Below are 26,746 nucleotides of genomic sequence, written 5' to 3'. Positions count from 1 at the left end.
AGGCATGTAGTTAATTTGCTGCATTAATTATATAAATATTTTTAGTAAAACCACTTTGATATAAATAAGTAAAATTGATGTATCTCTAGACACCACTGCTGCTGTGATAAAATGCTAAGAAGGTGTTCAAGATGCTAGATCTGCTCGTTACTCTGTGGATTTCTTCTAAGTATACATTCCTTTCATTTAATGTTTGTTCCTATTGTTATGTTTATTCCCATTAGAAAAAATAACTCATGTTGGCAGATGGAATCTACATCACCCCTGGATTCATGTGGATGTGTGGCTGAACAAGAGGTATGCCATTTTATATTTATTTATGTATGTAAAAATTATGTCTGTATATTACATCTAATACACATAATACACAATATGTATAATATACATACTTGGACTCTTCTTTTTGAAAGACTAGAGAAAGGACTGAGGAAATAAACCTTCAGAGCACTGGCTTTTTTATGATTGGAGATTTTCTTCTGTTTCATATAGTGTTTGGGCTACGTGTTTTGAAGTCTTCAGAGAAAGAGCTTTCACAGTTTTGATGTATATATATATGTAGATAAGTGTGTACTTACATAAGTAAGTGTACTTATGTATATTATTATGTACTTATATATATACAATTATATATGTATTTAAGTGTGTATATATGTATACACACTAGAAATGGCTATAGATTGATGTAAAATAACAGGAATCAGAGATGAATGAACTATTCTCAGGAGATGCAACTTTGCTTTAAATAGGACTTTGCTTACAAAAACACTCTTGTAAAACACAGTTAAAACATAACACTCCCATAGTCTGGAAGACTACCTGCTTTCAAAAGGACAGGGTAGGCAATCTAACTGACAGAAGGTACCAGGGAATCCACATGTGAATGCAATTTAATTGTTAGTGGTTTGTTTGGCTTGTGTATTTGAAAATAGATCTTTGAGGAAAGAAAGAATTTTGAAAATGATAATGAATTTCTGACCTTTTTGATTAGTGAGTTTTCCTGCTGACTGGCTCTGGGGTTTAGCAATAGACAAGAATGTGAAACTGTGGATGAACTGACAAATATATTTCCCTGGATGGAACCGATCAATCAAATACATTCTCTCCTTCATAAAATATAAATATGTAAAGTAAGAGTTGCATCTGAAATATAGCAATACAGTTTTGGGAAAAGCAGAAGGAGGAAACTAATTTTTTACTTTGCTGGGCAAGGAACAAATTTGCCTCTAATACTAGTGAGATTTATTCTTAAAATATGAGAAGCTTAAATAAAATATGAGAAACTTAAATAAAATGGGAATGGGAACTCACAAAGGGAGAGGCCCATTAACCATGAAAGCACAAAAGAGAGGTCACTTGACAGTGGAGGCAGAACCTGTGTCTGTGACCTATGGAAAATCAAAATCTCTGAGAGGGAATTTTAGTTTGTGTAAGGTTAGGATGTCAAATAAGCATTAAAATTTTTCAGTTGATATACATAATGTACTTTACAAGGCTTCTGAGATATTGGATCATACCATCTGTCTTTTCTTCGGTTGTGAGAATATCCCACTGAATCACTAGAAAACATTTTCCTTTATTCTTCTCTGCAGTCCATTTTTAGAGGTACACCGTTTTTAGAAGCATGTTGCATTGATTAGAATTTTGTTTTCATCTCATATTCATATGGTGCTTTTTTATGTTTCTTCTCAGGCACAAGTGAATAACAGTCTTGCCTTTCATTGTTGTAAACCTTTCTAAACATATATAAGTCTTGATGTCTTCAAAACAAAACTGATTGGCAGGGTTGCAAGAGAAATAAAAATTGATTCTAATATGTAGGTAAAAATTATTTGAGATGCATTATAAGTATAAACCATACATAATTTATTAAAAGCTATCAAAGCTGAGAAAGGCAAATACAGTTGAAAAACAATGCTATAAAATCTATGTAAAAATTTAAAAACATGGCTAAACATAGTGCCACTGACTTCTAAGAGTGCTTTACTTTTTTTTTTTTTTTGTATGCTGGTTTTCAGATGTGTCCAAATTTCAACACCTCTGCTCCCTATTTGAAGAATAAGAATGGACATATTTTGTACAATCTTTCAGGGTTCCTTGTGGAAGAATATTTAGTGAGGCCTTCCAACAAAGCAAGGTAACCTTAAATTATCTAACCTTTGTTTATCTTTTGAGTATAAAACCCACAGTCCTTCCTGATCCAAAGCATAGACATATGTCACTTAGGATATAAGGGGTAGTTGCCTTTATCTGTTGCCTGTTATCGAGGTGTACAGGCAGGTTTAGGTGACATGGAAGCGCCTTCATGGTCTTCTCAGCTTCCTTCAAGCACTTCTCAGAGCTTCCTCAAGCAGTTACATGATAATTGTATCTAGGCATACCCTGGTTCTTCTTGCCACATAGTGAGTTATTTTAGCATCTCAGAGAAATAAAATGTATATGCATATGCAAATCAGACAACCAATATAGTTTCCATTCCCCAGAGACTCAAATAAAGGTGGACATGCGCCGGTTTATCTTTCTTTGAAGTAAAAAGGGCTGGTATACCCCTAGTAAGACTTCATATTCTGTGATAACAGCCACAAAGGTTTTAATCTGCTGTATTTTAAGGTTTACTTACATGCCTTTACAGATCAACCACTTCCTTTGACCTAAGTGCAAATACTAGACCAAGCATGATTTTATCAAGGAGAAGAAAGTGTTAGCCATGTATGCATTAAAAAAAAAATGTATCAGATTTGATAAAAATAGAGGTAAACGTCTTAGAATAAAAGATTTGAGCTAGAATATGAATGTAATAGGAAGAAATCAGACTGTTTAAGATGTTTCTGAAAGTCAGGAATACCTCACTTGCTCACAAACCTCCCTGTTGCTCAGGGATTTCAGCTTTCAGAAAGTAGAAATTCTTATCTGGGGGAATCCCCCTGACTGAAAAGCACAGTAACATTCAGCTGATTCAAGAGGATATGGAGCTTCTCCTTTTTTAACCGAGAAGGGGTTTATGAAGGGTGAAGTTTTGCTTTCGGTTGAAAAATAAAGTATTAGTGTAGATGTTACCACTTTATCATTGCAAGAAAAGACTGCAAAGCTTAAGGCAGGTAACTTGTTCTTACTTTGTTATTATATTCTATTACCAGATATGGTGGTTGGTCTTTTGGAGGGAGGAAAGCATCTGAACTTCAAGATAAAAAATTGAATAACACCAAATCTAAGCCTCTGGCTAAGGTAAGGGCTGCATGTATGTGTATGCATTTGCATGTAGGTATTGCTTACTTATTCAGACTCCAACATCACAGCACTTAGCAAATAATAAATCATTACATTAAATCCTTGCATTTAGAAATTGGGAGAAAACCCCTCTGTTATAGTCCACTTATCTGTTCATAATTCTTAAAGTATTCTGTATTCTGAGAAGCAGTTTTAAATGAGTTAGATGATACATCTTTTGTTTCTCTGAGGTCAGCTTTAAAACTTGTTCTTAAATAGTCAGCCCAGATATTTCTTTATGGTTTTTGTTTTCTACAAAAAGTCAATGTCAGAACTGACAAAAGTTCATTGAATGTCTCAAAAATGAGTTTTTATTGAATTTTTTAATTCCTGCAAATAATATTTTTCTTTGCCACATTTGTCTCTTTCTTCTCCACCCTGTGCCCATGTCCTGTGTATCCCATCCCCCCTTTGCAAAAAAAAGAAAAAAGTAAAGATTTAGCTTCTAGGACTAGTTGCTTCTGCATAACAAATATGCTACCCTGTGTTTATAATCCGCTTTTGAAATCTGAGTAACTTTCCATTTTTAACTCAGAGAAAATGTGCCTTGCTAAAATTAGTCAGGTTGTGAAATCCAAATCTCTTCTTGATAGTAGATTGTACTGTCTTGAAATGCTACCCAGATCCATTGTTTTCTGTCAGGAGCTACCTCTGAAGTTAGGAAAAGAAGGATTTGTAAGCACAATTGAAATAAAGAGCTTTTCCTTGAGGCCTTTTGGTATGCACTGGAAAGATACAGGATCTCCATACTGTGAAAACCTGGGACAGGACCTAGAGGCTAACAGGCAATTTAATAGTGCAAGGAATTTTATTTTCCTTGGCCATGCTTTGAAAAGTTCTTTTGAGATACATTCAAATGTAGACCAGTAACAAGTAGAGGAACAGCAGTCTCAGAGGAGTACTGAGGATCAGCGAGTGGTCTCTATTTTTGTATTCAAAGCAAAACAGATTTGATAAGAGGAAGCTCTGGACTTTCCAGATTCCAGATTAGAATATGAAAGCATGATGCTTCTGCCTTTAAACTGTTTTATGGGAGTATACAAACTAGATTTTGTTTGCTCTTATAAAAGAACAAGAGATGAAGCAGTGTAAATAAGCTCTATCCCAAAATCCATTGTGGGGCAAAGTGTCAAAACAATCATGTGTTAAAACAACATACAGATATTCTCCAATCCAGTATCATTTCACATTTCTTTTTGTAGAATCACTGCCGGTTTGCAATGCCTCTTCCATGTAGTTTTGTTAAAAATCTTATATATGCACCCTACCTTATATATATTTTCATTTTGGTCATTTGTGACATCCCTTCTGCCCCCAGATCTATTACAGCTTTCAACTTCAGTTCCATCAATCCTTCATTAGGAACTTGAAGTCCTACAGGGACTGCAGTAAGATGTGTTTTCTAACTGTTGTTTTTCTCCTATGTATCTTTAATCATTTTATACTCTTCTTTTGACATGCCTGCATTGTAGTTTTTGTCAGGGTCCTTTTTTTAAATTGTCTTTTGGCATAGAGCTCCACCTGCACAGGGATAAATTATAGTTATACTGTTAGTGAGTAAGCTTCATATATGAGACCCAAAGAAAATAGTGGAGTAGATTTATAAAGGGCACTGTGTTATATAAAATACCTCCTGGAAGTGGCTTTCAACTGATGCAATGTCAAATTATTGCATTAACCTTTCAGTAATTAATGACCAGACTTTTACTTTGACCTTTCAGGCTTGTTCATGAGACAGTGACTGTACCATTTACATAGCCTTGTATGAAAGAAAATGAGAAATTTGCATTTGAAGAGACTTACCATATGATTCATTTCATTTCAGAAAATTTCTGAATCTTTATCTGTTATTCTCCTGCACTATAAAAGGCCAACAGTTTTTCCAGTTCAAATTATATTACCTATTCAACACCTCTTTTCTTGTACCTAATCATACCATGCTGTATATACTGCATACGTATGCATGCACACAGAGAATGTGTATATGTGCATGCACAAGAAAGAATATATCTACCACATGACAAATATGGCTGATTAAAGCCATTATGACATTCATTGATGATCACTGCTATGTGGCAAAAGCACAACTCCTCAATTTTCTTATGTTTTCATGACTGTATATTCTTTAGTTTTCTTTGATAATGTGGGCAAAAAAAATATTCCATAATGATTTCACAGTTTCTATTGTTTATGACAAATAAGTATAGCAAGAACATGTGGTAATTTTAGTCCTGAAAAGCAAATTGTACTATTTATGTGGCATCCTGAAGGGTGTATATTTCCAGTCTCTACAGTTGGGATTTGAGGTTTTACTGTACAGTAACAGTATAAGTGTCCAGAGGAATTTACATCTCTCCAGTCTAATACCCTTTGTCTGGATTCTCATCATGAATCTGGTCCAGCAATGCTTAGAGATTCTCTACTCCTCCTGATCCTTTTTCTTTTTGATAGACCATAGATGTCAGTCTAGCATTACTCTGAAATATTAACGGCAGGTAAAAATGGTATAGAATAATGGAAAACACCTTGTTACAGAACTCGTATCTAATTTGGTGAGGTGCCACGTTTTTCCTTGGGAAGGAATTTTAACAATCATGGGAAAGTTGATAAAATAATGACTATAAAACCAAATCATCTTAATCTATATATATTTTTTCCATTGCTCACCTCTTTTGTGCCCTCTGTAAATAACTACCTGTGTGGTACACAAGAAATATGAAATGTATTTCAGCTGGAACCTTTGCAATCAATTTAGAATAAGCCACAAGACTTCAGAAAAAATGAGCTTAAATGCATGTACTGATCAACAGCTTCAAATGCCTTTTTTCCAGATTATAAACAACTAAATTTCCAGCTTCAGTTTGGTTATTTCCTGGTGGTTTGACTCAGTTACATAATGTAGCTTGGACGAAGAATTGTAATTAAAGTGTGGGATACTGAAATGTATTGTTATACACAATGACCTATTGTGGTTTTTTGTATTTTGTTTGAATATTGGTCATATTATTACATTTCTAAGGTGTTCTGTGAACACTTGAGACCTTTCCCCTACTTCAATTAAATAAGAAAGTGTCATCAGATTTTTGTTTTATTGTTTTCTTAATGCCTTTTTTTTCAATATAATGAGCACAATTGTAGTGGAGTTTCGTTATGTATGTGTAACTTTCTATTTGGCCCATTTATTAATTTTTTTTTTAAATAGAATAAGAAATGGGTATGTGTGAGTATGAAAAAGTCTGGTTACCCTTTATGACTTGTTTATGTTTCTTTGCTCTGGTTGACGTTTGTGCAGGAGATTCAGAAATGCAAAGACTTGCAGTTTTCCTCAGGACACTTAGGTTTTATTTCACTTCATTTTTTTAAAGAACTGTCTTGTTGATTAAAGAATGGGGGATCTAGTTTTTGTAGTAATTTATGGGACCTGAACTGGAGAACAAAGGAGTTAGTTGCACATGAGTTTGCAGAGAGATAAAGAGTTTGCAATTTGATATTTTTCTTTTCTTTAAACACGGGGACATAAGATGCTGTTGAGGTTTCAAGCAGTTGTGAAGACCACATAAAGATGAGTACAAAATGTGAAAGATAATGCAAGCAAAAGCAGTGGTAGACCACAGCTGCTCATTTTTTAAATAAGGACTAAACAGATCTTATGCCAAAGAAGGTTCAAAGGTGAAAGGTATAGAAGCTCAGAGTGGTATTTGGAAGCATGATATAGTATGATGGGAGAAAATGGAATGTTCAGTTACGAGTGTTGTAAACTTTGCCTCACAACAGTATAATGTGGAGATTCTAACAAGTAGGTAATCAGGAAAATAATAAGACAGGGGACTTGGACTGAAGATTAGACAATCTCACTGGGAAACACAGAGAAAAATGTGGCAGCAAAAACAGTCAAAATCTGGAACCAGTGTTTAAGTGAGGATTGTAGCTGGATACTACAAGAAAGAAAAACAAGAAGAATTTTCTGCAAGTAAATAAAAAAAACATATCTGGAAATTTACACCAGTATCAAGAAGAGGCACATATATTTCGAAGAATACTAGATGAGAACAGCATCTGAGTGAGGGTAAAAGAATCTTTAAGGAAGTTTCTAAGATGTAACTGTATAGATGGTAATTTTAGAAAGGATCTAAGATAACTGAAGTCCTAGAAGGACTGTTAAGGCAAGAAAGACCTATATAAATCTTTGTGCACTTTGCAGTATGAATCAGAATCCAGACACAAAATGAGAATTGCCCAGCATCCACCCAAGATGTACTAAAAGCAGATTATCAAATAGCTTGGAATAATTTGGAAAGGTTAAGAATTTTTCAACTATATAAACAAAAAGAGGATACGAAAGGTTACATGGAGTGAGGAATGAATAATAATCAGAGATTACTTTAAAAATGTCACTAAACCCCAAAACAAACATACATAATAATTTGACCTAGTTTTCAATATGGATGATGTGGGTTCAAAGGCACTATAAATAACAGTAATAAGGCACAGAAATGGAATCGATTTTCAAAGGCAAAGCAAAACTCAGACCTCAGTATTTTCCATTTTGAGACATATCAGTCTCCCAGTAATGATCCTAGCACATGGAAGTGTGAATTTTAAGTATATTTATCAAGTCAGGGTGATTCTTCATGATTTAGGATAAAGTATATGTTACAGCAGAATTGATTCCCTGTGCTTCTCAGAAAGACTGGCTTGCCTTGTCTGCCTTAAAATTTGTCTGCATTAATTTCCTCCATCCCTAACAAATTACTCGTGATTGCTTGTTGAAGGTGGAGGCACAGCTTTGTCCTTTATGGAATAGTTTCATACTCATCTTGTAAACAGTACCTCCTTGATTCTTTCTTCCCCTATTTTCTGGGATATTCTGTTTGTGGGGTTTTGGGGTTTTTTTATACTATATGTCACTTGCAGGTATTGTTTAGACAAGTATTTTTTTTGGAATTTCAAAGTGCTCTCCTCTTGTAACACTAGTTTTACTCATCTTTTATTTTCCATTGAATTGGCATATATTATTTTTGCATTGTTTTTCCTCTAGTTGTTCAATCAAATGTGTGTAGAGGAAGGGACACTGTTCCATTAAATCAGAGAAACTCAATTTAATAATTAACAGGTGTACAGCTCCAACAGTAGTAAACAAACTGCTGCAAACTGTTGAAAGATCTGCACAAATTAACAGATTCTGCTCTGCCTTTTTGACTTTCTTCTATAAATAGGTGTCATAACAGGAGAATTAGATACCTTTATGCAATTCTTAAGGGTATGGGAGCTTTTAGATCAGCATTCCAATTGAACTAATTTTTGCTTTACAATTTTCATTCCCTCTTCTAGGTGTGGTACAATCAAAAAGGTTTCCATTCACTGCCATCCTACTTAAATGAACTCAATAACTTCATTCTGTGGCTGAATTTGCCTCCTAATGTGGATTGGAGACAGTATGGTAATAGTCCTTCTTTAAGTCTTTTTTCATGTATTTTGAAAAGTAGTTTTTAAATAAACTAAAATAATCAATATTAAGTGTGAAATTTTTCCATAGTATAAAGTGGGATTGCAGGGTAACACATTTCCTAGGAGGATTTGAAAGCAGAACTTTTATTTAAACAGAAGGTTTGTTTGTGTGAAGAATGTGGTACACAAGTTAAAATTTGAATTTACAGCTCATTATGTCTTGTGAGTTTCTTACAAAGGACATTCCTGTGGAGTAAGTGTAAATTGGTTTACTACATTTGGGATGTTAATCCCTGTGAAAGCTGTGCTAGAGCTTGCTTAAATGGGATGATTAATGCACAAAGAGTATGGATTTATAACTTCTTTGTCATTTTACTCTATCTCCTTATGTAAATATCCAGGGTAAACCTGGAGTATCCTGTAAATTCACACTACAATGTGATATTCCATAGCATCCTGTTACTCAAGGAACATGGAAGGCTGGTATATCTTACTATTGTACATAACAAAACAGAGACTAGCATGTTTAACATCTGAATTAGCTGATTTAAATATCCCAGAACTTTATAAGAACTAGTTATAATATGGATTTTACAAACTGACTTTAAAAAAAGAAAAAGACTGTAGCCAAAGAATCAGCTGTCAACACAGGTGACATTTCAGGATGTTGAAACCTAGTTTGAAATCTGGACTTGATAGTTCAGGCTAACTTCTGTTCATTCCAATTCTTTTCATTCTTAAGGTTCTGTTAAAGAGGAATTAGTTTGGTTTAGAGAAATTGAAAAATAGCTTATGACCAGAGTTTCTGAAAAGGTGACATGATTGTCTGTAATGGTAAAATGATTTTCAGTATGTTTGTAATGAAGAAGGAAAAAGATGACAGAAAATCACCGAGAAAGGGGAAGGAATCCTGAGTATCTGAAAATAGAAATCCATTAAAAAAGTTTCTAGAATGTTAATGAAAAAAGAATAATTCCTTGCTTTCAAGATAGCTAGGGGTTTATTTTTCTAAATGAGTTATGAGAATGAATCAAAGTTAATGTATTTCTGCAGCAAGTTTGAATGAAATGAAATCAGGTATTTTAATGAGAATTTTTAATAGAAATAAATTTTTAATCACGTTTCCCTGCACTTCATGAAGAGTACTAATGCTACCTTGTTTTCTGTAGCATTAGATAATCCATTCTGGAACTTAAATGCTTAAGTACCCTTACTTTTATATCTGTCATGGAGAGCTGGGGCCTTACCATCCAGATTACAGCTGGAGAAAATTATAGTTGTCCCAAGGATTGTGGAAATTTATGTTTTATGTTGTTTCATGAACATAGAAACACAATAAGCAAAACAATGCTTAATAAATATTTGAAGTCTTGGGCTGTCATCTATGCAAATATGGGTTCATTATATAATCTTCTGGGAGAATATGTTGGCTAAGTCTCTGCAGACATAGATTTTATGAACTAGGAAGCAGTTTATTTATGTGTGTATCTATTGGAAAGGTGCAGTAAAGATGGATTGATCATACTCTTGAGACAAAATGCAGAGGAACCTGTCAAAGAAATCCTAGAAAGAGAAGTTATTTACCTATCTGTATGTATTTATATGTGTATGTATGTGTAGAAACAAATACATATGTATATTTTATTTTTAAAAAAACAACAGTTTTACAATGCTATACAGGGCACTTAAGCTCAGTTAACTTTTAATGGTCTCATTTAATGATACTGTGCTGATGAAGAACTATTTATGTGCTTTTCTTACTAAAATGGTTCTATGCATTCGTATAAATTAGCACTCAGAAGATGACATACTGTGTTTCAACGCTGAAATCTATTTTTCTGATTCCCCCCCCCCCCTCCTTTGCAAACTCTTTATATGCAAGGTCAGTTCTAAAATATCATTGACAATTGCTCTGAGGAAGCTTGTTAGGATGTTGCAGAAATGTATCTTTGTAATTCTGACTTGCATTAATTCCATAGTTTTTTGCACAGGATGACTTTTTTCTGTCAACAGAACCGGTGCTTCTGTATTACTTTTAAGTGACTTAAAAGTAATCAGACCCTTGAAAAGGGAGTGTGAGAACAGTCTCTCCTTACTTCACAAAAAATACATCTTGCTTTACTGTATGATACTTCAATAGGGCAGAGCATTACCATGCATGTAAACAGAGCAGCAACGACTATGATATTGAAACAAACCTGAAAGAGGTCAACGGCTTATTTAAACAGTCATAAAATTCTGAGGAACCCTGTCACTTAGCAGTTATATCCTGTGGGTATTTCTTGAGCATGAACCCAGCTGGAGTTCTCCCACGTTCTCTGGAGGAGAGAAGTCATTGCAGACAGTGCCTTGTTCTACCTGCTTCGCTCACAGGGACAGTCCTACTAACTTTCATAGGAAATCAGTAGTTCTGGTCCCAGTTTGTGATAGGATTTAGTGATAAGGAGCTGAGAAGGAGTCTAAATGCTTTTGTCTAATGTATTCTCTTCAGTCCAGAGGGTACGGGGAATACAGACTTAGGATTTTGTATGAGAGTTTGAAGAAAGTTATACCCAAGAATACAGAGGACATTGCTACCCTGTGCTGATTTATATCCTGAGGGATTTGTATCTGTTCAAAACACAGTGACAAAAAAATGATGATTGGGGTTTTTTTTGTGTCAGTCCAAGTTACTGACTTTTGATCATCCTGAGCATGCAGGAGCAGGAAATGGTAGTTATTTAGTGATCAAAAATACTTCATTTTTATTATTGTGTAATCTGATCTTCAAATACTTCCTTTGCAAGTGGAGAGATTTCTCTTTTTTTACCCCCATAATGGGATTATCAGTAAACTTCTCTGTGAGGATGCTTGGAAAGTGACAATGTTTACTTCTTGTAATTTTCATGTAGAGTAGTATGGTTGTTGAAGAAAATGTGTGTGCCAGCTGAAGGTGCATGTAAATAGACAGAGCAACAGAAGTTAACCAGATTGATTTTTGTCAGTTTATCATAGCTGATCGATCTATTTTGGAACAGCAGTTCAGGAATACTTCTTATGTGAAAAAAGCTCCATGTGGATAACCACCTCTAGCTTCATAATTTTGTAAGTTTGTGGTTCTGTTGTGGAAAAAGTCTAACTCATCTGTCTTACTGCAAAGGAAATCAAATACATTTTGTTCTGTAGTTGGTCATAAATTCAGTGACAGTTAATGAAAATGAACATGTTAAACAATAAAAAAGAAGTGAGAAACACTATTCAACAGAGAAGGTAATATGTACTTTTGTCAAAACTCTTCCTCTTAAGGAAAGGCTACATAATTAAAAAATAAAATTAAAAAAAAAAAGTGCTAGTAATCTATAATAATGTCTGTAAAATATAGTGGTCAAAAAAAATTTCTTACATCGATACTCAAAGAACAGAAATGTATCAATATAGAAAGGCATTGTGTGGTGCAGGACTTCTACTGAGGTCACTGATTTTTTAAAAAACCTTTCATGCTAGGGCTTATTGTAATTATTCATATAGCATCCTCATTTATTTCAGATTTAGTTCTTCAAGAGAGATGAAGGGATCAAGAGACACATTTTCAGCTGAGTTTTGGTGGAAAGTGACTGTAAAATGTCCTGACTGCTTTGCAAATTCTAAATTTAAACCTCTTTTCAAAGGAAACTGTGAAATGGCATTTAGTAGGAACCTCCTTAACCTCTGGTTAGTGGGGGAAAAGTAAAATAGAAATTATTAATGAGGGTGCTGCCTGTGAAATTCTCCATAAGATATCACTTGTAATTTTCCATAAATAGTAATATCTCATTTTATACAATCAGAAATCTCATAATAAATTTTAAATGGCCACAAAGACAAGCTTGTAAAAAGCATGTATGTATATATATGCTACTTCCATTTTTGTTATACATATTATTTTATTCTAATCTGAAATAAAATGTCTGGAATAAAGGAACCTGATTGGTCCTTTATCCAAGTCTGTAACAATTATGATATTTAGAATTAGTAGCACATATCCATATTGATCTGTGTACTCAAGACTCAGCATGCTACATGACAGAAAGAAGAGACAGTTTACAAAGGAGTGCCGAGAGACAGGCTCAGGCACACCCAAAATACAGTACAGAACCACAAAATATACCTAAGGACAGCTCCGATTAGCCTACAGTGATGGCATACAACCTTGAAGATCCTTGAGATTTTTTTCTTCTAGATCTCTCCACCCTATACTGAAAAAGTACTGCTTGGTTCATATCACTGTCCTCGTTTTTACTGCAAACCCATAGATTTTCTAATGTGATTATGTGGAAAGTTGCACTCAGACAGGATGGCCTGGGCTACCAGTAGCTCTTGTTCTTTAGAACCTACAGGAAGGAAACATTCCAAGCCTCTAAGACTGCCAAATTGCATGTGGCTTTCTTTTCTGACAGTCAGGTGGTTTAGATTTGAAATAGAAGACCTCGAGCGCTCCTGAAGGTACCATTTGCAGACCGTTATAGTAAGATGTTGGTATAGGAAAAGGTGTCTTGAGTTGTGCAGCTCCTGAATGGCAACAGGGCAGGATTTTTCCTACTACAGCCAGGATGCTGTTCATTTCAAAAGTCATAGTGTGGATGTGTTTTCCTTTTCCCTGGCAACTGTCGTATCCAGAATGGAAATTGGTAGTATTTTATTCTAGAGAATGTTGTAATGCTTATAACATTTTATAAAGAATTTATTTCACCAGGTTAGGGATGCCTTTTTAGCATAGTAGAATCTAAAATTAATTTAATCAGAGCAATGTAAGAAAAGGAATAGAATTGTTCAGCTTGGAAGGGAGAATTCTATGGGGAAAACATGGAGAAGCTGAAGAGGGTACAATTAATTGTTTATTGCCTCTTCTACTATTAAGCATGCAGTATGGAGCTCTTAGTGGCATTTCCAATGTAAATACTTCCCCCCTTCCCTGGCCCCAACTGGGTTATTAATGAAATTTATAGTTAAATTGTGAAGCTCTGAACACTTCCCTTCTCTTTTTTCCTTACTAATGTGGCTTGCAGGAGTGGTAAAAATGCCCTTGTTTCTCTGTTGTGTAAAGATAAGCCTTTCACTGAATAATACAAGAGATAACAGCTGAGCCTTTTATTTAAAAAAATAAATAATTGAAAAGAAAAAAGAAAAAGAAAGAAAAAAGAACACCACCACCCCAAAAAAATAATGCAGTTAGGTGTAGAAAAAACTACTGAGGAAAGAAAGAACAGTAAGTTTCTTAGGTTTCTTAGCTGAAAACCAGCTAAGAAAATATATTACCAAAATAACTTACTCTGTTGGGATCTGGCTTCATTCCTTTTCAGAACGATACCTGCACATATATATCAATTATACAGTTGTGTTTCTTTGAGATGGCTTCTTCTTCAACCCACTCTAATTGGGGAAATAATGCTTTTAATTTCTCAAGTTCATCTTTATATTGGAGAACGTTAAAAGGTCTAAGAAAGTCTTGGATTGCTGGTGTTCACTTACTCTCTGCATACAGCATTAACCCCCTGATACAGTATAAGGATCTCCATGGTCACAGCTTTTTCTGTTCTTGAATTGCTTATGCAGGGCTTTGGAAAGGTTGGAATTGGTGGCTATCACAATTTGTCAACTGTGCCCATAAAGAAACCTAAATTGTCACTATAAAAATAATGTGACCAACTCCATGCCAATGACATAGACAGAAGATGTTTTAGGACAATTGGGAAAATTCTGGCTGTGATTAAGTCAGGAGAACATAATGGTAATCTGTAGATGTCGAAGAAATAATTCCACACTGAGAAATTTATGAAAAGGAGCAGAGCTAGAGCTGAATCGTATCACATTTGTTGATATTGCCTGTCTTGTTTTTTGCCTCGTGAATACTGATTTGTTAAAATTTGTCTTGAAGGCTGTTCACACACAGTTTGCAATACAATCCTTAAAAAAATCCTTCCATAAACACCATAAATCTACTTAATAGGAGCTTTGTCATTTAGAACTTCTTGGTTTATCTGTCATTTCTGGTTTCTATTTTAAGTCCTCAAAGGTGGTTAGTTTTCAACTTATTGAGCATCATTATAGCAGCTTTCTATAGAAAGAAAGCATATAAAGGCAAGAAAGAATAAATACATTTTACATCATGTTAAGAGCTGTATTGGGACAAAGATACATGCAAAAAAAGATAGTCTAGGTGGTTAGGAGGAATTTAGGAAGGAATAGATTATAAAAGTACATGGAAATTTTCTTTATTAAAAAATACATATACCAGCAGATAGCATGAATCAATGTTGGCTTATTTTGCTATTGGAAGATAGTTTATAATTTACTACTCATTAGGTTCAAGGGAACTTTTTTTCCTTGGAATTACGAGCCATTTTGTTGGCTTTATATAAATTCAACATCTATTTTTGGACAATGTGGTTGAGGGAAGAAATCATTATACTAAAATATGTAGCAAATGTAGAAGACCTTCATGCTCTAGACTAACTGAAAATTTAAAAAAAAGAATGAAAAGCAAATTATTATATTTAATTTACATGTATACATTGATATATTTTTGAATTCTAACATAGAACTCAACACGGTCATACTTTGGTTAATTGTAACTCAGCAATCCTGGGAAATTGAATCTCATTTGTGTGTGTAAGTTTTCAAAAATGCAATTCTTGGTTTCATCTACACAGTTTGAATGGAAAGTGACTGTAGATAATAGTTGCTACTTTTAAGAAGGGTAAGTACTTTTTGGGACTCTTCCAGTGAAGGAAATTAATTCAGTGCAATTTTTTGATAGTTTTGTATGATATAAGACTGCAAGGAGAATTTTGCTATTTAATGGCATGTTTGGGGTTTTTTTATTATTTTCCCCAGCAATTATCTGCCTTTCACAGTCTTTTTTTATTCTGTACTAGAGAGTTTTAGCAGTGTATTTCTGTGTATGGAACACAGTCAACTACTGTACGCTTTTGTTAAATAGCAATGCAGTAACCTGAAAGTTTTGCTAGTTTCCTCTTGGGATCTGTACACTTAGTAGGGACGGGCCATGGTGATTTCAGGAAAGCGATTGTTTCCAAACATATTAAATATTCCTGAGCAGAAGTTATTCCTTGTAACATATTTGGTGTCATTTTTGTCTTTGTTATATTTTGCATGTTTCATTAATTGCCTGTGGGTCTTTTTCAAAAGTTCCAGCAGTACAGATGATGATCTATAAAATTCATCGACTACATTCTCAAAACATACAAATGGGCAAATCTATGTTTATGAGCATGCAGTCACTTGCACAGGAAATTGCACAAGCATGAATTCATAGCTCTGGTTTTGCTAGTGCATGTTCTTCTCAGTGGATACAGTAAATAGCTGGTAGCAGTAGAGCAATGGGATATGATTCAGATTGGCCTGGATTAATTCAGGGAATATAGTGGAGAACCTTCCTGTATTCCTGACAAACTGCCCCAGTTCTGGATACATTATGGGCAGTAATTTTCTAGCACAGTCCACATGATAGGTTTATCTGTCTCACAATTCTGGGAAAAGGGGTGTGAATCAGTAGGACCTGTAGGTCTCCAAGTCTTGGCATTTCTTGATTATGGGCAGTATTTTCAGATTTGCAATCTCTAAAAATGCTGCCCCTTGAACTGGAGCAATTTTACTGTAGGATTTCTGTCATCTGAAGCTTGGTGGAGGACAGCTTGGTTAGAACATCCAAAGTTTTGACCATGGAGAAAAACCTTGACAATTGCGGGAAGATCCAGTATAACTAGAACTTGGCTCATGGCCCAAAAAGAAGGAGACCTGGAAGACATCTTTCTGCCCTTTGCCAATTTATCTGACAACTACTGAATATAAGTAGCACATTGAATGCTGTTAACTTTGTGTTTTAGTGCTTCTGAAATTATCAGGATTCCCATTTTCCAAAAGCTTTCCTCCACTATAATTACATTAAGTTTGAAAATCAGATTTTTTTTTTCTCTTTTCCTAACAAGATCTGAAAATAAATTCACATTGGTTTCAGTTTGTCTGTGAGTAAAAATCTGATTTAATTCTATTTTTGGCTACTAAGTTCTGATTCAACAGTAATCCTACATATATATGAAGTAAAGACATTTGTTCTTCTAATATGCATACATTTATTCAACTCCTGGAAAAATCTTAGAAAAAAATTCTGGGAATGAAGCTTTTTTTCTGTCATGCTACTTTTACTTTAGATAAATGGAATTTTGGCTAATACTGGTTCCAGTGGGAAAAAATAATTTTCTTTGATATGCCAGTTTTAGCTTCAGGACAAATAGCAGCTATTGTTTAAAAAATTAATGGTGTAAAAGGAAAACAAAGGAAAACTTTAAACAGTCCCTCTAGGCAAATGACATGAAAGACTTCTGCAAATATCACATGTATCTACTAGGGATGAATCAAAACTTTATCGACTTGAATCTTCTTTTGATTTGTTAACTACCACTGGGCTTCAGTGTATAGCTTTTAACCATGTTTGAAAAATCATTACCTTGTACTAGTTTTGTGTGTGAGTTAATTATCATCCTCTGTTGGTCAGCTTTTTATTGCACAGTGACTTAATCATTTTTAGATTACTTTTTCTTGAAGATAAAGAATGAAAAAATGAAGGGGAAAAATAAATTTATAGTTATACTGGGTCAGATTGCACCTGTTACTAGAACGAAGACAATTTTTATCTTTATGCAGCTGGACTCTAACAAAATACGACAAAGTGTGTTCAATTAAGTGGCACCCTGAAGAGTCCATCTCATCTAAGGCGACCAAAAATTTATTTCTTCGCCAAAGATACTTGACAGATTATAATTGCTGTTAGGATGGATTTTTTTACTATCATTTTTTAAATTGGGAACAGGATAGATTTATTTAGATACTCTAGTAAAATAGTGCTTGTTTCATCTCACTGCAAGAATTTTCAGTTGGTATTATATTAACAGCTGGCACACCTGCCAGGTGCACCTGCAGAAATAAGTCAGGAGCATCACCATGACCAGTTGGACAGCAACTTTTGCAGTGACAAAGTTTTGCACACACTACACCACCACATCGGCCCCCCTCCCCCCCTTCTTTTTTTGTGCCTGCTTTTGGTGAACTTAGCTAAACAGTTTTTCACTGCCAAACATAAGCAATCTGTAAATGTTTTTAGCAATCATAAAATACCAAGTATATAAATTTTGATAACAACCTAGCCCACTCCAGAAGATTAGCTATATGGACAATTTCTACTTTAGGCTTTGTATTCAGTCTCTCCTGTGCTGTAGATCCTGCAGCAATATACAACATTGTTGAACCATTTGTGCAGTTCAGAATGCAGATAAACAGCTATTACTAATGTTTATTCATTATATTTGATTTTATTTTTTTAATGGATCCAGATCTGGAAATCACTTAACAGGAGGCAGTATTTGTTTTGGTAGCTCAGTGGTTGACCTTTTCCTATTACTTATTAAATATTTAGCCTTTTCATTCATCTTCTGTAATAAGGGCTCAACAGTGTGCTCTAGAACTTGAAGTCCTGATGTAGCATTTACTATTTCATAATTTATTTTTCTTTTCACAGGGATCACACTCTACAGCCAACCATATGGAGGAACGTTGCTGGACGAGGACAAAATGTGAGCAAACCATTTAAAACACATAGCCGCTGTAATGAGCAGACAATTTAAATTATTAATTCAGTAAGCATGTATGTTGCATGCAATAGATGTTGTGACTTGATGCAATTCAATTCCACTGAGTGAACCATTTTCTCTAGTCTGGTGTTTTTGTGTCATCTGCTGTTTATACCAGATATAGTTGCATTATTTTGTAGAGAAAAATACTGAATTAATGCTGACTTTGCTTTAGAGTTTGAACAGGTCATGATATTTTCAAACAGGTTAACTGCCTAAAATGATTGTCAAGTTATTAACTTAATTTTTTCTAGAGGGGGAATATTTGCAAAAGCTTCACTTTACTATTCAGACAAAGTGAAAAAGACAAACACATGTGTTGTTCTGTAACTCATGTACAGTTTTGTAACTTAAGACATCATCTTGCTCCTGTTTTCTAATTAGATGTTGACAGCATACAAACACAGTGTTTGCAAACAGGATTAAAGTCCTAATGTCTAGTGTTGTTTTGGTAAGAAGTTGGCCTTGAAAATGACTGGGTTTGATAGCTCTTTTTCCCCATTGTGTTTTCATTAAGCAATTTTGCTTTGTGTTCTAGAATGGAGAATGTTCGTCAGTGTGGGGTAGCACTGTGTATCATGCTGGGTTTCTCTATCCTTACCGCATCCATTGGAAGTGCCATAGTGAAAGACAGAGTATCTGGCACAAAGCGCTTGCAGCACATCACAGGCCTGGGTTACAAAACTTACTGGCTTGCTAACTTCTGCTGTGATATGGTATGTATCTTGTGGGGCAGCATGCGTTTAGGTGTAAATTTTTAACTAGTTTGTCATAAATGAGTAAAAAGGAGATATGGTCACAAGATACATGAATAAGATTTGAATTGTGCAGAGCAACAGCTCTTGGATGTCATGTTAATTAGCTTTGGGACACCATTCCTACTTTAATACTGTCAGATGAAATTCTTTAAGGCAGGGATTGTGTTCTTCATTTTCGAAAGTTGAATTGTAAAGTAGAGCATATGATAGCTTTAGGTACCTATGCTGTTTTACGAATAAAAGGAAGCTGGCTAATCAGCCTAGACAGAGAGAATCTTCCACACAGTAGTTGATAGCAGGAGTTTCTGTGCTTTGAGTTGCCACTGGCAAAATCTTTCAGATTATGGGAGAAACCTGAAGGTACTAGTCAGCTACTTTAAAGGCATAATTATGTTGTCTGTTGGTGGGCAATATGAGAGATACTCATATCTGAAACCTTTTCTTCCTGGCAAGACAGACAGTAGGAAAATATTGTTTATGAATTCACATAGACAGAAAGACCTAGATAAGAAATAGGTGAAGTCTCCGTCCTGAACATTTATTTTTCTCACACAAAGTAAATTTTACTATTGTTAGCATTACAAATAGTATTGCTGCGTGTAGTTCATTAACAATTCTGAAAATCTTATTTTTTGAAAATACGACAAAATGTATTATTTTTTTCCCTAAATTTTCCCCTTTTAATTAAAAGTAAAGACAGAAATGCCACTGAGACCTTACTTTGGCAAGTGGGATTTAGGCCAACATAGTTAAATAAAATAGGAATTCTGTTTACCTTCTTCAAGCCTGAGAAGTTGATTTCTGTTCAGGCAAATAAGCAAAGGTTAGGAAATAGAATTAACTTTCTCACGTCATTGCTAGTCCCCAGTCACTGATTTTTCATCAGCTGTGTAATGGGGCATGAATTCCACAATTTATCCTCAAACATCTTTTCAAAGGTGACTTTTTAAAAACTAAAATTAAAAATGTCTTCATTATATATATGTATGCATGTGGTATGTGAATATACATATACATATACACATATAAGGCAGAAATAGATGTCCCTTACTGACAGGCTTTTTCATAATTCACTTGTGATGATGTTTGATAGTAGTATTAGTTGAGTGTTTGGTGGGGTTTTGAGATTAGGTCATCTACTTCTGGGAAAGGGATAGAGTTGCTATTTTTAAAGAACTAGGGTGATGTTTGTTGGTAGTTCACTTCTCAAAGAAGGTGTTCTGGATTGGGAAATTGATTTCAGAGACAATAGCGAACAACTGGAGTCAGTTAGGTTATTCAAAAGTAAAAGGATTCCTGTTCCCAGAGAGGGAATATAAACTTTCCACACCTTGCTTAACACACTGAGTCATGGAAGGAAGGGCTGGGATGTAGCATAGGCCACACAAACATGAACTAGGTTGGTGATGAGCAGAGATTTTTGGAACACTCTCTGTTCTCATTCAGATATTCTAAATCTGACACATTAGAGCTTCACCCACCCATGCTTGAAATCAAGATTTTCACACTTGAGCAAGCTTGAAGTAAAATCACATTTCTCCAAACGTTGTTTACCTGGCCAGTCAATCTTTGTATTCCCTTTTTCTGCCGTGTCAGATAAGGGCTTGGTTAAAACATCAGTCCTTCATCATTCAGTTTCTCCTTGTGTAGCAAAGTCAACTCCTCATTATTTTCTGCCAATCTCTTCCTTTCAAAATGTTCTCACAAATTCAGCACAGTACTGCATGATCAATCATGATCTGGGAAAGAACAGACACTGCTTTAAATGCTAATTGTGCAGCAGATCATTTAGGGACACTGAACACATGAATATATGAACTGTCAAATTCAAAATCCCTCTACATATTTTAAGTGTTACAGGCTGTGTCCTGTATTATTGGTAGCATAATCTTTACTAGACCTGCAGAAGTATTTGATTTATGAAATTGCTCTCATGAGAATCATGCACTTCTTACTGTATTTATACAAATGGATGGGATTCTTTACTATTTTCAACAAATGGAAAATGTATAAATGCTAAGAAAATTTCATGACAAATAGAGATGTTTTGTTCAGATTAAGCTTGTTTCACTAGAGGGGCAAAATTAAGGTTATTTTATTTGTGTGTGCCCAACTTTATAACACACTGTAAATTCAGGTAAGATTTCTAATATAATTTAATGTTTCAGGTTATTTATTTCTAGAAAAAAGTCCCAGGTCTGTTGAAACATACTGGGAATCAGATGATTTTTGACTTCTCTACCATATTTCTTAAACAGCTCCAGAATAACTGAAACTTAAATCTGTGGAGTGGTATGGTATGATATTTGTGTAGGGTGTGATACATGTATATGGTACTGAATAAAGTACACTGTGAAAAAGATGTGTCCACATTTGACTCCATTACCCTTCTCTTAAAAAAATGTCTGTCTTCCCGTTGCCTTTAATTTTGAACAGGTTTGCATTGTACTTCACTAAGAAAGCCCAGTTTTAACAGTAAGAATGTATTTAGCTAGATCTTGATATGTTGCCTCAATTGCAGTTGCATATCAAAATCTGTTATATTAGGATAAAGTTAATTATTACATAAGCAGAAATGGAGGCAGTCACTGCCCTAACGAGCTCAGCTTCAATGCACAGAACAGGCAGACACTGAGGATGGAACTGAGCGTAGATTTTCACATCTTGCCACTGCTAGTTGCAAGCAGAACCCTTCTCTTGAATACTTGGATATGAATCCCCTGTACCAATCACATCCTTCCCCCTTAGGCATTTGGTTACTATTATGTCAAGAGACTAAACAGAGAAACTGCTTTCCCTGTTGCCTAATGGCTATAACTCTTCTAAATACTATGTCTGTTCCCATTAAAAGTTGTCATTTGCTTCATCAGCACACATGGTCTTTCATTAAAGTCTCTTTTTAAATTGTATCCTTGCTATTCTCCTATGACTGAAGCACCAATCAGTGAAACTGTTATTTCTGAATTGAAGACTCTGTATTCGCAGTATAATTTGATATTCTGGAGCAACAGTCCCATACGGACTCATTATCTGGAAGAGTTAGCTTGTTAAATGGATGTATTGGAAAGGTCAATAGAAATGGAATTAAGGGGAATATTCTGTAGTCGGATTTTATTTTGTCAGGCTGTTTCATGTGTATGTGTAAGAGGGACAGTTGCACAGCAAGTGTGGACTATGAAATCTCAGAGCTCTTCTGCCTAATTCTTCCTAATTTATAGTGTAATTATATTGCAAATATGGGAAAGTTAATTTGTAGAGTCCTTCTACGCTAATTAAGTAAGACCAGTAAGAGATGCTCACTTGCTAAGTGCCTTTTTTCTTCTGTTTCTAGCTGTTTTACATGGTTCCAGTCACCCTGTGTGTTGGTGTTATTAGTGCCTTCCAGCTATCAGCCTTCACTTGCCGAAAGAACTTGGCAGCCACTCTTCTCCTGCTGATACTCTTTGGGTATGTGATTGGAAATGGTACCATGGAATTATAGCTTGTAAGAAAAAACCCCCAGAAATCTTTAGACTCGGTTTGCACCTGCTGCTGGATGCATGAGTTTCTTCCTTTGGAAATGATTATGATTCAGTAAAAGGTAGTGAGAAAACAGGCTGAAACATGAGTTGGAAAGTTTGACGTGGAAGGTGGAGGTACAGTTGCTTACACATTAGAAAAAAAAAAAGGGTGGGTGGGTGGAGGAAAAGACTGGAAATGTCTTAGAAAATATTCAGTCTGTGTAACAATAATTTGCTGTTAGAAATTGATTGTATGTTATCTTCCAGAAAATGAGGGAATAATAACATAGCCAGGTCAGAATTTCAGTGTTTAGCTGTGTAGAATATCATTAAGAATGTAAGAAGTGTCTGTCTTTTATTACAGTTCTACCCAGTTTCTAGAAAGACAGAAATACATAGCCAGGAATTTATATTTGGAATGAGAAGTCTGTCCAGTGTGGAGTACTGGGCTGGTTGGAGATTTGTCTCCAAATAGTACTGTGAGAAAGAGAAGTCCTCACATATCACCCTCTTGCTTAGTTTCACATGAGAGAAACAGTTATAAAAAGTTAAAATAACTGGTTAAACAGAAGAGCAATTTTGCTATAGAAATAGGGCTGTTTAGCCCTGGGCTCAATCAAACTAATGGTCTGTCTGTTCTGTTCCTTAAACTCTTCCTATGTGCAGTCCCAGGTGATGTGAGAAATGCTGAATAGTTACAGGATAAGCATTCTGGGAAGTTTCTTCCTTATCTCAAGCAAACTGTCGCTCTCTTTTTAGGGGGGATTACATGTCTTGGAAGACAGATGTTTAGATAATGAAATATAATTGCTCCATGAGAGAATGACAGAGATGGACAGTAGAAAGGACTTTCTGCAAGATCAGAACATGTTCTATTATTGCAGCAAGAATCTCAGATAAACACCTTAAAACACCCACATACTGTATTTAATCTTGAAACTGTTTTCAAGGTGTCATGCCTCCAGCAATCCCTGTTTTGGAAAACTGTTTCGGTATCTCCATAGCTGGATGTATTCTTTGAAATTCCAGCCTAATTATATTTGGAACTGTACTTCATAATTTTCCCTCATCAAACATCTTTTTCAAGCCCAAACAAGTCAAGTACTATCTTGTAAAATGGCCCTCCCATTCCCTGGAATAATTCTATTAATCATTTTTCCCTATAACTCCAGTTTGAGCTCATCTTTCCTAGGCATGAGTGGCCAGATTAGTATGTAATATCCTAGAGGTCATGATGCCAGGATCTTGTAAATAATTCAGATGAAATATCCAAAGTTCATACTTCTCTCTGTGTCGCTCTCATCTTCTTCCTCCTTTCTTCTGCTCTACTATCAATTGATTCCTTTAAGTTAAAGGCATGAATTCCATCAGTCTTAGTGCAAAGGCTTTACACTACTAAATCTTATCCCTGGTTTGTTTGGTTTTTTTTATTACAATTGTCGAATTCTTCTTGCAATCCAGTTGCTGTGACCCTAGTGTAAGAATAGGCATCTATAGATATCTTAGTCAAGTAGCAAATGAACCATACAGTACATATTTGTATGTCTGCTGAGGTCATGACGTGTTTTCTGCGGTGTGCTATGGGCTTTAGTCCTGCCCACAGCATACTGCTGAATCCCAGGTGCTAAGAGTTATGCTGGCACTATTTTAACCAAAATGTTGGGTTAGAGTCTGGGTATTTCAGAAGAAACAAGCATTGACTGAAAACCTGCACTGTCTTCGAAAAAACAATGTGTTGGCTGCAGATGCAGTTTAATCATCTCAGCATAATCCCTCTTGAGCTGTTCAGCTTTCGCTGACATAACAGATATTATAGTGATTTTTAAGAAGAAAGTCTATGTATTCAATGTGTATTAACATGTATTAAAGGTACAATAACTGTCAGTCAGTAAGCTTACCATGTCCCAAGGACACTCTGATAAATTGCAGATCTCTTAACTAAACTGCATTTTTTCCTCTTCTAGCTGATAGCAGAAGTGTTTTATGCTGCAACTGCTTAAGCACTTTTGTCCAAAATGTTCTATCTTTGATACATACAAAATAACAAATTACAGCTGAAGCTGAAGGAAAAGAAAGAATTAGGATAGAAAGGTAGGCCTGACTGGCAGCTACTTTGAAGGCTGCGTTTGAACATCATACATCTTTAGTATTCCAAAAGTCTTACTCATTTTTTAGCAGCCATAAGCAAACAAATCAAATTTTGCTTTCGTTTACAGCAGAGTAACAGCACTCTAAATCATGTCTCTTTCCTGAGCTGTTTCCAAGGATGGACTTGTCTCGCATTTACAGGGTTGTAATTCAGAGCAGATCTTAGAACAGTGATTTTGGTGTGTGCATGAAGAGAAGTAAAGATGGTGTGATTAAGACTAGCAGAGAATGCTGAGAAGTGTAGTATGATGGTGAATACTTACAATCTTCATTTGAGACCCAAACATTAAGTCATTTAACCTTTAACTTCCTGTAAACTGAAGATAATATCACTGTTCACAACAGGATTTGAAATTTTGTTTCATAAGATAAAGGATTCTATAGATGAAAGAAGCTCATCTGTAAGGTACACAACACTGAATTTAAAATGAACTTTTATGGCTCATAATCTGAACTACTGTTTAATGCAATTAAATGAACTCAGATTTTTGGCTAGTTGCTCTTGCATTGAGTTCTCTATTAAAGCAATTATATATACACATATTAATGCTATACAAGAAGTGTTTATATATACAACCATACATATAAGAACCATCATGGGATGGTTGTATGCTGATACTTATGCTCCAGCTGTCTGTATACTGTTTGCTTGATAGATATGTCTTGCACTATGTTGAATGGAAAATAAATTTCCTTTACATGACGTTCATGCTCAGCAAATTGCCTGAACATTTTTTTAGTCTGGCTAGAAATATCTTACTCTTTATGAAAAATATGACTGCTCCATTTTGGATAGCCATCATTTGACTTGCAAAAATGAAGTGTGCCTTCCCTCTTCCTTTAAAGATTTGCATTGAAAATGATGTAGCCACAAACATGCTGTCTTACCATCATTATGCTATGAAGTAACTATGCAATCATTTTTGGTGGCTACTGCTCTGCTAACTGATAACCTCTTTTAGTTAATAACAATGCTAACATGATGTCTGGCAAATTTCTTTTCTCAGATATCACCGGTACAAATATCACTTCCAGTTCAGGAATTCATGTGTTTTTTCCTTCTTTTTTCTTTTTTTCTTTTTTCTCCCGACTCCCACTCCCCACCCCCCTACCCCAGCTTGCTCACTCTCTCCTTCCTTTTTGGTTCTTTTCTTTCTTTATGAAAGCCTCTAAGAAAAGCTGACTGCTCAGCATCCATGATTTAAAGTTCAAATATTTGGTTTTAATTCGATCTCTGTGTAGGAGGCTTGTTAGGATGCATGGTTTTGCAATCAGTCAGAAATTAGAGTTGTGAGCTTTCTGGAACAGTGAAAGTAAATATATGCAGTTGATACATGCAAAAATGGACCATATCTTCGCATCACATGCCAGTACCTATGTGTACGCCTACAGAATTATAAGGTAATTTGATAAAGAAAACATACCCCATATTTGTCCTCTTTTCTCAGTGGGTCAAAGGAGTTGTTTACATGTCTTAAAAACAAGGATTAAATGCTGTTGGTTTTTTGCTAGCATGATAACTATTTTTTTTTTTTGTGAGGTGAAAACATAACTTATTTGTGATAATTTTGTTTCTTTGAAATTTCAGATATGCAACTTTACCATGGATGTATCTTGTATCCAGATTCTTCTCAAGTTCAGATGTAGCTTTCATTTCTTACATCTCCTTAAATTTTGTGTTTGGCCTGTGTACTATGCTGGTGACTCTGTTACCTCGTTTGTTAGCTATAATTTCCAAGGTGCAGGTCAGTGTAAAACCTTTGCTTTACATTACTTGTAAGATATATGCACAGATGTACATACGTGTATATGTTTGTGTATATATATTGTATGTTTATACATATGCACAGACAAGATTTTTTCCAGCAGAAAAAAATTGGTTTAAAATATCCATTATTTTTCTGTTTTAGTGTATACTATAATGCTTGTTACCATCTTGAATTTTAACCTGTTTATTAAAAAA

At 35.0% G+C, this 26,746-nt stretch overlaps 1 protein-coding gene across 3 annotated transcripts in view; it reads left to right on the top strand.

The window, feature by feature from the left end:
- Window positions 1-26,746, top strand: part of ABCA13 (ATP binding cassette subfamily A member 13) — a 200,360-nt gene that overhangs the window by 127,051 nt on the left and 46,563 nt on the right. For all 3 annotated transcript variants that reach the window (XM_037381325.1, XM_037381324.1, XM_037381326.1), the window contains exons 44-51: window positions 225-297; window positions 2,016-2,134; window positions 3,135-3,222; window positions 8,596-8,704; window positions 18,266-18,320; window positions 18,916-19,093; window positions 22,467-22,582; window positions 26,372-26,528. In XM_037381325.1, coding sequence (XP_037237222.1) covers window positions 225-297; window positions 2,016-2,134; window positions 3,135-3,222; window positions 8,596-8,704; window positions 18,266-18,320; window positions 18,916-19,093; window positions 22,467-22,582; window positions 26,372-26,528 — 895 coding nt within the window. The remainder of the gene's footprint in view (window positions 1-224; window positions 298-2,015; window positions 2,135-3,134; window positions 3,223-8,595; window positions 8,705-18,265; window positions 18,321-18,915; window positions 19,094-22,466; window positions 22,583-26,371; window positions 26,529-26,746) is intronic.

This window comes from Falco rusticolus, chromosome 3 (genome assembly GCF_015220075.1).
Source record: "Falco rusticolus isolate bFalRus1 chromosome 3, bFalRus1.pri, whole genome shotgun sequence".
NCBI lineage: Eukaryota > Metazoa > Chordata > Aves > Falconiformes > Falconidae > Falco > Falco rusticolus.
This window is presented reverse-complemented; position numbering and strand designations above follow the sequence as displayed.